General features: G+C 40.1%; 1 protein-coding gene across 3 annotated transcripts in view; it reads right to left on the bottom strand.

Moving 5' to 3' along the window:
- Nucleotides 1–279: 279 nt before the first annotated feature.
- The window catches only part of TGFB2 (transforming growth factor beta 2), a 91596-nt gene continuing 77643 nt past the window's right edge, over nt 280–14232 (bottom strand). For 2 of the 3 annotated variants that reach the window (XM_007126132.4, XM_007126133.4), the window contains 5 exons: nt 9648–9780; nt 9415–9525; nt 7479–7656; nt 5963–6116; nt 280–2902 (listed from right to left, as the gene is read on the bottom strand). In XM_007126132.4, coding sequence (XP_007126194.1) covers nt 2744–2902; nt 5963–6116; nt 7479–7656; nt 9415–9525; nt 9648–9780 — 735 coding nt within the window. In that variant the 3' untranslated portion in view covers nt 280–2743. The remainder of the gene's footprint in view (nt 2903–5962; nt 6117–7478; nt 7657–9414; nt 9526–9647; nt 9781–14232) is intronic. The other variant, XM_007126134.4, reaches the window with a different exon arrangement.

The raw sequence follows: 14232 nt of genomic DNA, 5'->3' as shown, positions 1-14232 counted from the left end.
AAGCACGATCTTAAAGCTGGTATGACTTTTCTAGCTTGAGATCATGGCCCCTGAATCAGAAGTGTTCTCTAGTCTCCAGGATGATACCAGGACAGGAAAAACACATCGACATATAATTGAAATAATTTATTTACCACTAGAGCACCACAAAAACAGACATACATTGTGTTAAAATACAGCGTAATCAGTCATCAAAATACAAAACAGCTATTCTTATGTTCCATTTAAAAAAAAAATCATGCCAACCATAAAATCGTATTGCTGTTTATCACAGAAAAACTGCAGGCCAACCCCACCCACATACTAACATTTTCCCCACTCCCTCCCCTCTCATAGCAATATTTACTTATGGGAAATAAAGGCCTTATAAAACCCCCAAACTAAAAAAAAAAAAAAAAAAGATTCAAGAGATCTTAAAATAGAGCATTTAAAATATTATCAGTGCATTCATGAGGAAAGACAAAATAATACAAAACAAAATGTCATTCTATCTGAGAGGAAAATACCTGCAGAAATAAAAGTGATTTATGTAGAATGGATAGAAAAGTGGAAGAGAAAAAAAAAAATCAACACACTCCAATCTGGGATTGGGTTACATCCAACCCAAGGGTTGTTTGGTATTGTGGCATCCTATCTCTTGCTTTTCCAGTTTTCAAACAAATCCAATTTGTCGTTTTCATAATGGTCAGGAAATTCCAAAAAAGAAGTGCACTATATCAAACAACTAACTTCACTCTGGATTCACACCTCACTGTGCCGCTCTTTAGGTAAAACTGCAAATATTCCATTGACTTACTATTAATTGTTATCCTAAAGCTAAATAAGAGACAACTGACAAACTGACATATCCTACAACCCCTGACATAAGGTTACCTCCTCTGCAAAAATGTGGCAAATCATGTATTTCTGCAAGGTAAATTCTAACCTCTGATTTGATAACTCTCATTCAGAGGAAAGAAAGGATTTTTTGATCATGGGAGAATTTGCCTAGTGCCTTTTCAACCTTCAAAGAACATCTATAAAAACCTTAACTTCAGTGAAATAAACTAAATGACTTATGATGACCTGGGCTTTTTTTCTTCCTTAAAAAAAAAAAAAATCAACTAAAATGTAAATCTTTCCATTTCTCCCTGAACACTAAAAACTCGATTAAAGAAAAAGGTGTTTCCTATGAGCTGTCTGCTCTTCTATAACAGTAGAATTCTGTGAAAATACTGATGAAACCAAGTTAGAGAAACCTTTCTTAACCCAGTCACCAAGATTCTGAGTTCCAGTCAGATCCTTAGGCCCTTGCTAAAACTAAAACATTTCACCTCAATTATCTATGTATCTATAACCCCCAATTTCCCTAAAATAGAAGATTGTTAATGTCTGAACTGATTAGTAATGATGCTTAGAAAATGAAGGAAAACTACGTCTTTTTATAAAAGAAAAAAAAAAGGACAAGTGGACTCAGGTAGCTTATGTCATAATAATGGACAATGCAAAAGCACAGGTTGAACAAATACTATCAAACATGTATTTGTAGTGCAGTACTTTACTCAAAAGTACTGGCCAGCTAAAGGAAACACACAATTCCGAACGATCATTAAAAAGCGGCCAAATTTAAGTCCAATCTAAATCAGAGTTGACATTATTACAGAACATTAAAAATATGGTAAAAATTTATACATTACACATAAAGTAGTTAATGTTTTGATTTCATCGTTTGCAAAAGAGATCTGCAGATGTGTTTCCAATTATACTGGCTTCTATACCCATCTAATGTAGTAATATAGGTATGGTTACATACACCGAAATGAAGGAAAAATCTAGAGCATAGCTATACAGCAATACTTTAAGGTCTGAAGTTTGACCAGTACATATCAAAACATTTCAACATTTCACTGGTTGACTAAACTGACAAAGAACCATTTACAATTAAAAAGGAAAAAAAAAATCTTACAGACTTATTCTGACCGAAAGTTTCCTTTAATTAACAGGCTTTTCAGTTTTGAACCTTACAAGAAGCTTCCTCCGGCAGTTGGTAGAGAGCATGTGTTTGCAGGGTCTTTTCTTCATGCAGACTTGCTCGGTCATATAATATGTCACTTGCATTTTTCATCCCGTTAATATGACCTCTTTTTTTTGCTGGCTCGTTTGAGTTCAAGTTCCTTAAGCCATCCATGAGTTTCTGGCAAAGTATTTGGTCTCCACTTTATACACCTGTTTTATTTTCCAAGGGCAATGAAATGTTCATTATATAGTAACACACAATAAATAACTCACTGTTAACTCTAAGAGTAAGAATGAGAAGGATGCCTATTGCATAGCAATACAGAAAAATCAAGTGAGGCGTGGGATAAAAACGTATGTACAGCAACTCCACTTAACGGGATTTTCCTGTTTTTTTTTTTTCTTTCACATAATTAACACTAACAAATTCTTCCAGTGTTTATATTTTTTTCTCAAGAAAAAAGGTTTTGCTTCTTGTCTCTCTCACTTACAGAGTAGGTAAAATATAGAATAAAGCCTTCAACTTTTTTTTGTTTGTTTCAGATGCCAGTTTTAACAAACAGAACACAAACTTCCGAAGTGTTTGAACTAGTACCGCTTTTTCAAATTTTTTTTAAACACTGATGAAGCAAGGCTCTCTCGTGTTTTCTTGTTACAAACATTGCCTTTGTCACTATCATCATCATCCTCATCATCATTATCATCATCATCACTGTGTGATTATCGTCTTGTCACTTTTCCAAGAATCTTAGCTGCATTTGCAAGACTTTACGATCATATTAGAAAGCTGTTCAATCTTGGGTGTTTTGCCGATGTAGTAGAGAATGGTGAGAGGTTCTAAATCCTGGGACACGCAGCAAGGGGAAGCAGATGCTTCTGGATTTATGGTATTATATAAGCTGAGAACCTGAAAGGACACAGGAGAAGAAAGAAAACATAGGAAAAGACCAAAAAAACCAGGCAATTATTTTTTAATAGAACCATCGCACATGGTTATCTTATCAGTCACAGCACTGAGTAGGCAATTGAGATTATTTGGGGCTTACACTTTCCTTTACTTATTCTCCAATTATAGTCAAATGCGTAGGCGTCCTGAGGAATCCCTGAATTCACCATTTTCCTACAGAATCCTTTTCTCATACATTGTAAACAAATACTTCTGTAAAAGTCAGATTAGACAAAATTGCTCATTCAACAGATTTTCCAGTTTTTCCAAGGAGTCTTTAGTTTGATCACTACTTTGCTGCCCATACTTCCCAGGCCCTCAGAAAACTTGGTCCAAATACCAAGCTTGGTATTTCGCCTTGTGTCTACACTTCTTTGTAACTGAAGTTGTTTCGCGAGTAGTTTAAATCCCCACCTAGATGAAGCGTTCGCTTGAGGTCAGGGACTCTACACGCCTCTTTTTTTTAACCTTATAGCCCTAGTGAGTCTTCTCTGGACAAAATCAAAACAAGACTCACATGCTAGGTGAAGAAATGAATACATGGATAAACAGGAGAATAACATTTGTTATTAAAACTCTCATCAGAGCTTTAATCTACCCTTAGGTAGAGCAAAAGACACCTGTCTGCAGTGTGAAATCTTCCTAGGCTAAGTGTCTTCTCAGGTCAATTTAATGTCACCTAAATTTTCATTTAAAATAAAAAAAGATCCAAGTCTTTTCATTGTTCATTGCTTCGTAAGTACAATCATGCTAAGAACGACCTCAGAAGTAATCTATATTCTTAATTATTCACTTTGTTACATTTTTCTTAAAATAATAATAATAATCAACCCTCCATTTAGCTTTCCATGTGGTAAATGGTAGTGGCTAAGTTGGAGGAGCGAATAGTCAGTCTTAGAATGAAAAGAAAGTTCTATGGTTAGTGCTATACCTTTAACCCCATCCTATATCAAAGGGGTATGTGACTTCTACCAACGGAAGTATGGAGCTTCCCCAGTGATGATAAAGAGACATTTCCAAGGATGCCATTAACGTGTTAATCAAACAGCGAGTGACCTTTTCCTCGAGATTCACTGCAATGTTTTCAGCCTAAGACAGAAGATCTGTTCAGCACAGCAACACTGACTACTTTATTAAGCTACCTCTGGCTTTTGGGATAACTGTCCAAACCACATATTTGTGATCATGACAGTGATTCTTCCTCTCTCCTTGAAAAACAAGCACGGTCTCAGCCTTCACACACTCCCTCTGTGTATCAGGGAGGAGAATTATGTTTCTACTTGGCAACTGGGTCTTGCCCACATTACAGCTACTGTTGCCACAACCCAGCTGAAGCAGCCTGGCCAGAGAACTCAGACCAAGGGACAGGCATGAACAAGCTTCCCTCACGTGGCCAAGGACGTGGTCAGCCCAGAGAGTCAAAATTTCCAGGGGTGTCAGGAAATCAGCTGAAGGAAGGGGAGCCGTATTTGTCAATTGAAAGTTTAGCATATGTAAGCGTTTATCAATAAATAGACTTCATGCTCCACCAACACAAGATTTTTTCAGCTGAATTCAAGAGGAATTTTATAATACAGATTATCTAAAATAATTGATATCCCCCAAACTCTTGAGTTCAGCTGAACGCATTATGTGACCTTTTTGGCAGGAGATTCATTTTCCTATCCTGCAGTGAAGGCAATTTTTCTAATGTTTCTTTAATAAGGAGATTTACGGAGGCATAACCCCAATGTGTAGCCACATTTCAGGAATTAAACTCTAAGACGAAGTGAACGAAGGCCTGGTTATAAAACAAGGAGGCCTGCGTTCCAAGCTCTGGTCTGTCACCAACTGTTTGCTCCTGGGCAAGTTATCTACTTGATCTAGACTTTAATTTCTTTAAAAAAATGAAAGGTTTGAACAAGAGAGCATATTATTTTTTTGTATTTTGTTTTATTATTATTTCATTTTATTCTATATTTTTATTGAAGTATAGTTGATTTACAATGTTGTGTTAGTTTCAGGTATACAGCAAGGTGATTTAGTTGTGTGTGTGTGTGTATATATTCTTTTTCAGATTCTTTTCCCTTATACATTGTTACAAGATATTGAGTATAGTTCTCTGTGCTATACAGTAGGTCCTTGTTGTTTATTTATTTTATATATAGTACTACAGGATGGGACAAGATAACTTATGAAGTCCTTTCCATCTCTAAAAATCCTACATGACTAGGCACCAGGAAGATGCATTTGGACAAATATCATTATTACATAGAAAAAGTCTTTGCTAATCTGGGCTGGGATCCCATGGCATCCAATCTAGGACCTGCCTTCTGAATTAGCCTTCATTCCTCATTGAAGTAACTTAATAAAATATTCAGATTCTCATTTACTTTGGGTTATATGCAAAAAGACTGGGAGATAACTGATTTTCAAATCACTGTTACATATATCATCTTTATGTTCTTCACGTCCACTCTCGAGCTGGACATTGTTATTTCAAAAATAATTTTTAATACAGACATTCCTTTTTACTGATAAGAAAACTGAGGTTCAGAGAAGTTAAATGATTTTGTAACTGTCACACACTAGTGAATCACTTTGCTAAAGCATCTACTGAAGTCCTCAATGTTCTTTCAAACATGACAGTCCCTGATGGAGGTGATAACAGATCCTTTTTTTAGCTGGAGACCTGGGTCCCTGCACGTCTTAACAGCACATGACACTAAGTGATATATTGATCCTACCTATTTATGCTTACAGCTGTTAAGAATATAAAACAAAGAAAAAATTAAACTGTCCTCAAGTTGCTTGTAATCTAATTGGGAAGGCCAGACCTACTGTCCAAACTCGTCAGTGTTACTTTCTGAGTTCACCTACAGCTTACATTTTTTTTCTCATCATTCAAAAGGGTGTCTCCAGCACCCATTTACCTGTGATGACAAAAGGGCACCAGGCTATTTAGAATTCATGTGGAAATACTATCAGCAGGTACATATTAGCAGCCCAAGAATAGAGGAGACAAGTGAGGCCCGTACTTACCCTACTGTGCTGAGTGTCTGAGCTCCACAGATATGGGCACGCTCCAGCACAGAAGTTGGCATTGTACCCTTTAGGCTCATGTATCCATTTCCACCCAAGATCCCTCTTGAAATCAATGTAAAGTGGGCGTAGGCAACAATTATCCTGCACATTTCTGATAAAAGAAAGAGCAATGGAGATTTTAAAGCTGATTTCACCCCAATCGCCCGCCCCTCATCCCAAACCAGGAAAATGACTCGTTCATTTACTCAACAAATATGTATGAGCAAATACCACGGGCCAGGTTTTAATGGTTGAACTGCAATCTCAAGAGACTGTCATGATGAGGTGTGATGGTGATTCGCTGGACTCCCTTGCGAGTTCTATGCCCTGACCCCCTTATCTGTGACCTCAAAAATCAAACCCTTCCCTTGAATGATGAGATATAAGCAGAGACGTAGCAGACGGAGACCAAGCCCCTTCCAACCTACAGTGCATAGTTTTGCCATCCATCCTCTACTGCCTTTTCAAATGCAAAATGGATGAAGTACAATAGGTATTTACAGAGAACAACCTAAGGCATTTTCCTTTGAGAAGAAATCCTTTATTTCATTTCCTGTTCCTGGATCTAGGAATGAACCAGAGATCAAGAAACACGGAGTCTTGCTTAGAGCAACCACTGGCTCTGGCAACCAAAAAACACCCTTTTTCTTGTGAACTCAGACACTTTGAGCACTTTATCAGTGAGGACCCCTCACCACCCCACAGCTCCTACCAGGCTTGCTAAGAAACCACAGAAAAGGGAAACTCCCTGGTGGTCCAGTGGTTAGGACTCCGCGCTCCCAAGGCAGGGGGCACGGGTTCAATCCCTGGTCAGGAAACTAAGATCCCCGCAAGCCACTAAGGCCCCCGCAAGCTTCACCTGTGGCACGGCCAAAAGAAAAAAGAAAAAGAAAAAAAATACAGAAGAACATTCACACTTTCCCTCCATGAATTCATGTGGAAATGGGAGATAAATTTATGTTACCCTCCCTTCTCATATTCTCTCGTAAAAGACACGACAAATAGCATCCTTCTTCTGTCTCTCTCATCACTGTTACTGTGAAGAAGGTTTGACCATGGGTACCTTGCAGGGAGAGTGAAGGCTTCTACAGGTGGTGAGTCTCCCCAGTTAGGGACCCGCCATCCTGCACCTCAAATAAACCCAACTTTGCTTTGGGGAGCAGACAGCTCCTTTTCTTCTTCAGCCTCCAAGTGCTTCGGAGGGATTTGGGGGAAAAGTTCAGGGGGCTAGTTTTCTCCCTTCACAGTAGATTCATTGCTAAAGAACTGATGAATACAGCATAGAAATAACTGTTTAAACCTCCGGAAAGGATGATGTTACGAAATACGATGGCTCTACTTTTCTAGTCCTGGTTTTATGCAATGAGTTGCAGTTCAAGTATATTTTTAGTAAAAAAAAAAAAAAAAAGGGGCAAAGGCAGTACAAAAGTTAAACCAACACAGTTACTTTTTGTTTTCTTTTTATTTCCTTTACCTAAAGCAATAGGCTGCATCCAAAGCACGCTTCTTCCGCCGGTTGGACTGTTGTGACTCAAGTCTGTAGGAGGGTAACAACATTAGCAGGAGATGTGGGGTCTTCCCACTGTTTTTTTTCCTAGTGGACTTTATTGTTTTCTGATCACCACTGGTATATGTGGAGGTGCCATCAATACCTTGAAAAAATGCATTCGGGTAATAAACATTTAGCTTCACCTTCATCAAATAGAATCAGCCATATCTTTTTTTTTTTTTCCTTTGTCTATTTTCACAAATAGCGGTGATGACCACACAGCAGCAGCTGGCTCACTCCCCACGGCAATGGATAGGACTAGTGCAGGTGACAAGGAACACGGCTAAATGGGGCTCTTGTCAGAAGGCAGTTCAGTGTCCAAGGCAGGGCCTGTTTGTTATGAAAGTCACTACAGAAGAAGTCTTTGACCACTAGTCCAAGGGCAATCTCGACTGTTTATTTTAGTCAGTCCTCAGTGAAGGCTGTGCTCAACCCAACGACTGATGACACGGCCGTAGGACGTGTCACCCGCTGGTCCCCTCTCTTCCTAGGACTGCTCAAGTCAAAAGACTTCCCTGAAGAACCTAAACTGAGACTTACACTAAATTGCAGTGAATGAGGTTCAAGCGAAAGAGAAGTCACCCACCCTTACCTAATGCTATTTTGGGAGGCTGTGAAGAAAGGGTTTTTGCATTGATTTTATGACATCCTCAACACCTTCCTGATTCCATCTGAGATGGAGAAACTCGAGCTCCCCAAAGCACACTCAGGAGACTGCCAGCTTAAGCATTTAATCTCCATACTCTAGAGAATGATGACTAGGCTAGAGACTGAAATAAATCTCTAGACCGCTGGGAGTATTCTTCCATGAGCAAGGCCCACTGGAGGCTTCTGCCAATGGATGGAGGTCCCAGGTGGGCTGAGTTAGGAAAGGGCCATCAGCTCCCTAACCTGGTGGTGTGGAGCCCGTGCTGCATCCGCAATTGGTCCAGACTCCCCCCTCACTTCTCGTCCTCCAACGACTTGTTATCTAACGTAAGACATGACCTGAACCCTAGGCATCTCCTCATCCTCTTTTCTTTTTTTCTTTTTTTTTTTTTTTGCGGTACGCGGGCCTCTCACTACCGTGGCCTCTCCCGTTGCGGAGCACAGGCTCCGGACGCGCAGGCTCAGCGGCCACGGCTCACGGGCCCAGCCGCTCCGCGGCACGTGGGATCCTCCCGGACCGGGGCACGAACCCGCGTCCCCCGCATCGGCAGGCGGACTCTCAACCACTGCGCCACCAGGGAAGCCCTCCTCATCCTCTTTGACCTTTGGCTAATTCACTAAAAGGTGGGCAAGTCTAGGGGGGCAACTAAAACCTTGTTATGTGTTTATAAACTATTATGAAAGTCTGATAAGGAAGCCACTTGGAATATTGGGCACCAGCTAGAAAAGGGGGTGTGTTCTGGTACAGGTCAGGTTAGTTACAGAGGCTGTGGTGGGAGAGGATGTCCTCTGTGAGAGACAGTGGTGGCTCCCCAACGACGTTGGGTTTGGGGGTGATCATCAATGGATGTCCTCGAATGCATGTGATCTTCTTCTTCTATAATATTAGCATAGATGGAATGTTGGCTTGCTCAAGAGAAGAATAAAGGGCTGAACAGGCTATTTAAGAGTCTGGAAGGTTGGTAAGTCTGTCCGTTAGTACTGCCAAGTCATCACAGGGCATCAAGCAGCGTAAACTGGGAAGGAATCCCTTTCTTCCAATCCTTTCTGTCGACGTATATCTTTCCCCAACCATATCTTTGCCCAAACAAATGAAACTCCCCAGGCCTCACCCAGCAATCTCATTTTCACATGCAAACTGACCTCATCCCCCCAGGAGATTATGAACAGAGGCCCTTCCCTCCCCCACCTCATACGTCCCAGTTTCAGTTACCTGCAAATCGCGCTTCTAGTTCTTCACTTTTGTTGGGGATGATGTAATTATTCGATGGTACAAAGGTGCAGCAGGGACAGTGTAAACTTATTTTAAATCCCAGATTCCTGTCTGGAAAACATTAAGTCAAGAGGTCATTTGTCTGTGCATCTAATACCCCTCAATCTGCAATCGACTTGCAGTAACTTAGGATCACTGAACATCGAAGGAGGAGAACAGAGGGCGGTGGTCACCTTTATGGTGGAGCCATTCGTGAACAGCATCAGTGACATCGAAGGAGAGCCATTCGCCCTCTGCTCTGGTTTTCACGACTTTGCTGTCGATGTAGCGCTGGGTTGGCGATGTTAAATCTTTGGATTTGAGAATCTAGAGGAGGAAAGGGCAAGTGAAAAAAGCTCAGCTGGCATACTGACAGCATGACTAAACCCAAACCGTTACCAGTATTCCAGTTCATTATCTAAATTTAGTCCCACTCCAGTCTATCCATGTATTGTCATCTCACTAGCATGTCCACATGCATAACACCAGGCCATTTGCCATGAAAAACAGAGCTACTAAATCAGCTGTGTGTTATGATAAAGGTGACAGGAACCATAAAGCCAAGTGTCTCAGAGAAAGTGACAGTAATTATTTTCCTCTGCTGACATAAGCTTTGCAAGATTTCAGCCATAAATTCTACACTATTAAGTTAATGGTTTTGTTGTCCTGCTTCCCTGCTTATTTCATTTGGGGAGCTGGGATGTGGGGAGCGGCTGGAGGATGGGTCCAGGTCAGAGGATCCAGGCTCACCCTCAGAAGGCTCTGAATTATAAATCTTCTTCTAATAGAGAGAGAAAGGTCCTAACCTTGGTTCCTAGATCCACCGCCATTAAAATATGTGGCACGCCTCAGCTTTTGAAGTAGGTCTCGAGCTGGGATTTTTACCCTCCCTGTGACTTGTCATGATTTATAAAGATATTCCATATCCCGCAGACGAAGAACAAATTTGGGCAGGGGCAGTCTGGCACGGTGTGGAGGGAGAGTTTGAAAGGAAATCAGCCTGAACGCTGAGAATTTAGAAGGATGCATTTATTTCAAATAAGTTAAGAGTAACTGCAGTATGTTCTTAGGTTTCTATAGGAAGTGAACATTTTAGGTTGGGTTGTTTTTTTTTTTTAATTCTGTCTGTCTTTAAATGATACTGTTTTATGAACCCGTCAAACCACGACCCTAAGTCTCCAAGAACTATATTAAATCCTTACCCAAACCTGTATCCTGCCTTTCTTTCCTCAGTACTTACGGGCTCAAGCCCTGTTGTTTTATACTTCCTTTCTCGAGATTGAGTCTAACCGTTCTGTGGTCATTTCATATATACATGTTTGGTCTCTCCAACAAGTTCATAAACCCTCCCAGGGCAAGGATCATGTCTTCAATTTGATATCATTTCAAAGCACAGCACTCGATTTAATCAATGTCTATTAAATGACTACCTGCATATCTAGAAGACTGATTTATTCTCCTTTAAACCTTGTGAAAAAAAAAAAAGCATAATCTTCCTGCTGATTTTACAACGCACTTTTCTTCCATGTGTGCACATCATTTGTTTCAAGTAGTTTGACAACAAACGCTTTCTGGAACATCTGGCATTATAGTGGACTTTTTTTTTTTTTTTTTTTTTCTGGATTGAGTAAGTATAGAAAAGGGGAAAAAAAATCATACAATTGGACTTTGGGTGCCCTCATGAATTTTAGACCAACCCTACCCTACAAACCTGCCCCTAAGGTCCAGCAAAGCCCACGAGGGAAGAGAATCTAGAAGCAATCATGATGCTACCATAGGCAAGGGATGCCCTTTGTGAATCAATGACTTAAGGGCTGGGCACATGAGCTCTGAGCTTGGAGCATACTATTGCATTTAATTTAGTCCTGAAAACATTCTTGTCAGGTAGATGAAGGAAAGTGAGACTCAGAGAGGTTAAGTAACTTGCCCAAAGCTTCACAGTGAATAAGTGAGTTAAAGCAACCCCAGGTCATTTTTCCTCCTTCAATGCTGGATTTTTGAAGACCAAAAGAGTTGCAGGAGTCAGGGCTGGATTATGGTCCACCCCACCCCTTCCCAGACGCCAGAGAACACTCAACAACAAAGGCAAACATTTCTAATAAGCTTATAGTAAATGTTGGTACAAGATGAAAATATCCCACGTGGAATATCCCATACACAGTTAATGCTGATAAAAACCTATAATTTTCCAGGTATAACCTAACAGCGGTCAATCCTCTGGAAATGAAACCTTGCCTTGAAAACACTCTTGGTTGGGCAAATAAGACACCCCCTTATCCAATTCAGAATAAACAGTAAAATTCACCTAACACAGGATAACAATGGTGAAACAACAGATGAGAAGAAGTTTCAGGCATTTCCATCTGCCTCGTTGACTGAAGACCAGTAACATTCCCCAAACTCACTTTTCTGTCTTTAAATTTCTTCCCCTACCTGACTTTCTATAATGATGCATTATTTCATAATGCTTTGTGTATTTATTTGCTTTGCTCCTAATTAGCATGGTGTATATCGTATTCATCTTCATATCCCTAACACACAGACACACTGTCTAGAATGGAACATTGCTTTCATTGTTGAATTAATTACATATGATAAATATATATCTATATCATATAGCAACTATCTACAATAACTATGAGATATATGTGTATGTATGTCATATCTTAAGACACCATATATACACACATGCCTATATACATGTATGTATACACATGTATGTGTATACACAATCTCACTAAAAACACAGAACTTTATTTTTAAAGTCGTGACCACATTGACCGAGTGGGCAGAAAAAAACACACACTGGCAAACCTACGGAAATTTTTCATCTCATACAGAAGAAGTAAATCTAGATTATCTGGCTTTAAAAGCAGATGAAGGGGGAGCAAAGAGATTCTGAATTTTTTTTCTTTTTAAATCTCCTTAGAAGATAAGTGCTTCCTCAGCCACAGAACACTGGTAGGTTCTGACACTGGACAACTTCATACTCTCACACAGGTGAACGGTCCTCCATATCTTTTTACTAGTTCAAGAACAGGCCAGTTGAAACCACCCAAGCAAGATAGCTAGTGAGCTACATAATTCTGAAACAGAGAAGTGACTTTGGTCTTGTGGGTTTATTGTCTTGAACTTTATGGCCAAGTAGTTCTTAAACCCACTTGTTGCAATTTAACTCTATTCTTTCTTATCCAGCCCTCAGTGGAAACAGGAAACAGCTGCTTTCCATCATTCGTAGAATATCCCTCATATTCTTGGAGACTATTATTAAGTTCCCCATAGCACGCTCAGTCTCCCTCTCTAAGCTAAATAAACCCAGTTCCTTTAGCCCATATTTAGAGGGGCAATTTCCCAAACCTTTAATCATTTCGGTCACCAACAAGGATGGATGATGCTGTATAAAAGTACTCCTCCTACAGCTTGGTGATTTCATTTCAGAACTGGCTAGAAAACCTTCTAATCACATCCCAAAGTTTTTTTTTTTTTTTTTTTTTAACATCTTTATTGGAGCATAATTGCTCTACAATGGTGTGTTAGTTTCTGCTTTACAACAAAGTGAATCAGTTATACATACACATATGTTCCCATATGTCTTCCCTCTTGCGTCTCCCTCCCTCCCACCCTCCCTATCCCACCCCTCTATCCCGCTCACAAACCACCCAGCTGATCTCCCTGTGCTATGCGGCTGCTTCCCCACTAGCTATCCACCCTACGTTTGGTAGTGTATATATGTCCATGCCACTCTCTCACTTTGTCACAGCTTACCCTTCCCCCTCCCCATATCCTCAAGTCTTGAATCTTAACCTGAAAGGTATTTTCTTTCTAAGAATAGGCACGATCTCCCTATTCTTTGTTTATCTTCCATTCATCACCCATGCCAAGTGAAGCTGTAAGGGAAGAAAATTAACCTTCGGCTCTTATCGATTAGAACTTTCTTAAATTCAAGAGTTGATACAAAAATGACCACCTTGGTCAACTTCCCATTCTATTTTAGCCTTTGCTGTGTGCCTTCTTCCAGTCTCCCAACAACAAGTGTATTGAATGTTAACAGTACTGAATGTGCAGCTGTTTTGTTTTGTTTTTTTTTTCTAGAGCCACAGTCAGTCATTTCTAAATTCCTTGATATATCTTATCATGACAAAGGTAATTTAATTGAATGGTAAAAGCTCTCTTAACTGGCCTCCATTTGACTGGACGGATTAACCAATATTCTCCATTTGTTCTGTAATAGGAATTGGCCGATGCCCAGAGCACCCTGGGGTTTATTGTCGGAAAGCTACTCTCTAGTATGTTCCAAGGACTTCTGGTCTTAGCAGTTGAGTTGCATGCTTAGCAAGTATCAGTTGTATATGTTTCTAAACCTGTTTATGATAGTTGGACTTGATATTGTATTTTGTTGACCACGCAGCATGCGGGATCTTAGTTCCCTGACCAGGGATCGAACCCGCGCCCCCCGCATTGGAAATGTGGAGTCTTAACCACTGGACCACCAGGGAATCCACGATATTGTAATTATACAAGTTAATTAGATGGTCTAGAAACTGATGAAATATAGGACTAAACGTAAAGAGAGCTGTTGCTTCTGTGAGAAACAAGCTGAAGGCCTTAGAAAGTCTTCATAAAGACAAGTTGCTTAAAAAAATTGTTTTTGAAAAACAGTTTGGTGGGTCCTCAAAAAAGGTAAATATGAAATTACCATATGATCTAGCAATTCTACTGCTAGGTATATACCCAAAAGAATTGAAAATAGGGACTCAAACAGATACTTGTACACCAATG

This window comes from Physeter macrocephalus, chromosome 4 (assembly GCF_002837175.3).
Source record: "Physeter macrocephalus isolate SW-GA chromosome 4, ASM283717v5, whole genome shotgun sequence".
In the NCBI taxonomy this organism is placed as follows: domain Eukaryota; kingdom Metazoa; phylum Chordata; class Mammalia; order Artiodactyla; family Physeteridae; genus Physeter; species Physeter macrocephalus.
Note: the sequence above shows the minus strand (reverse complement) of the source record. Positions and strands in the feature narration are given on the sequence as shown.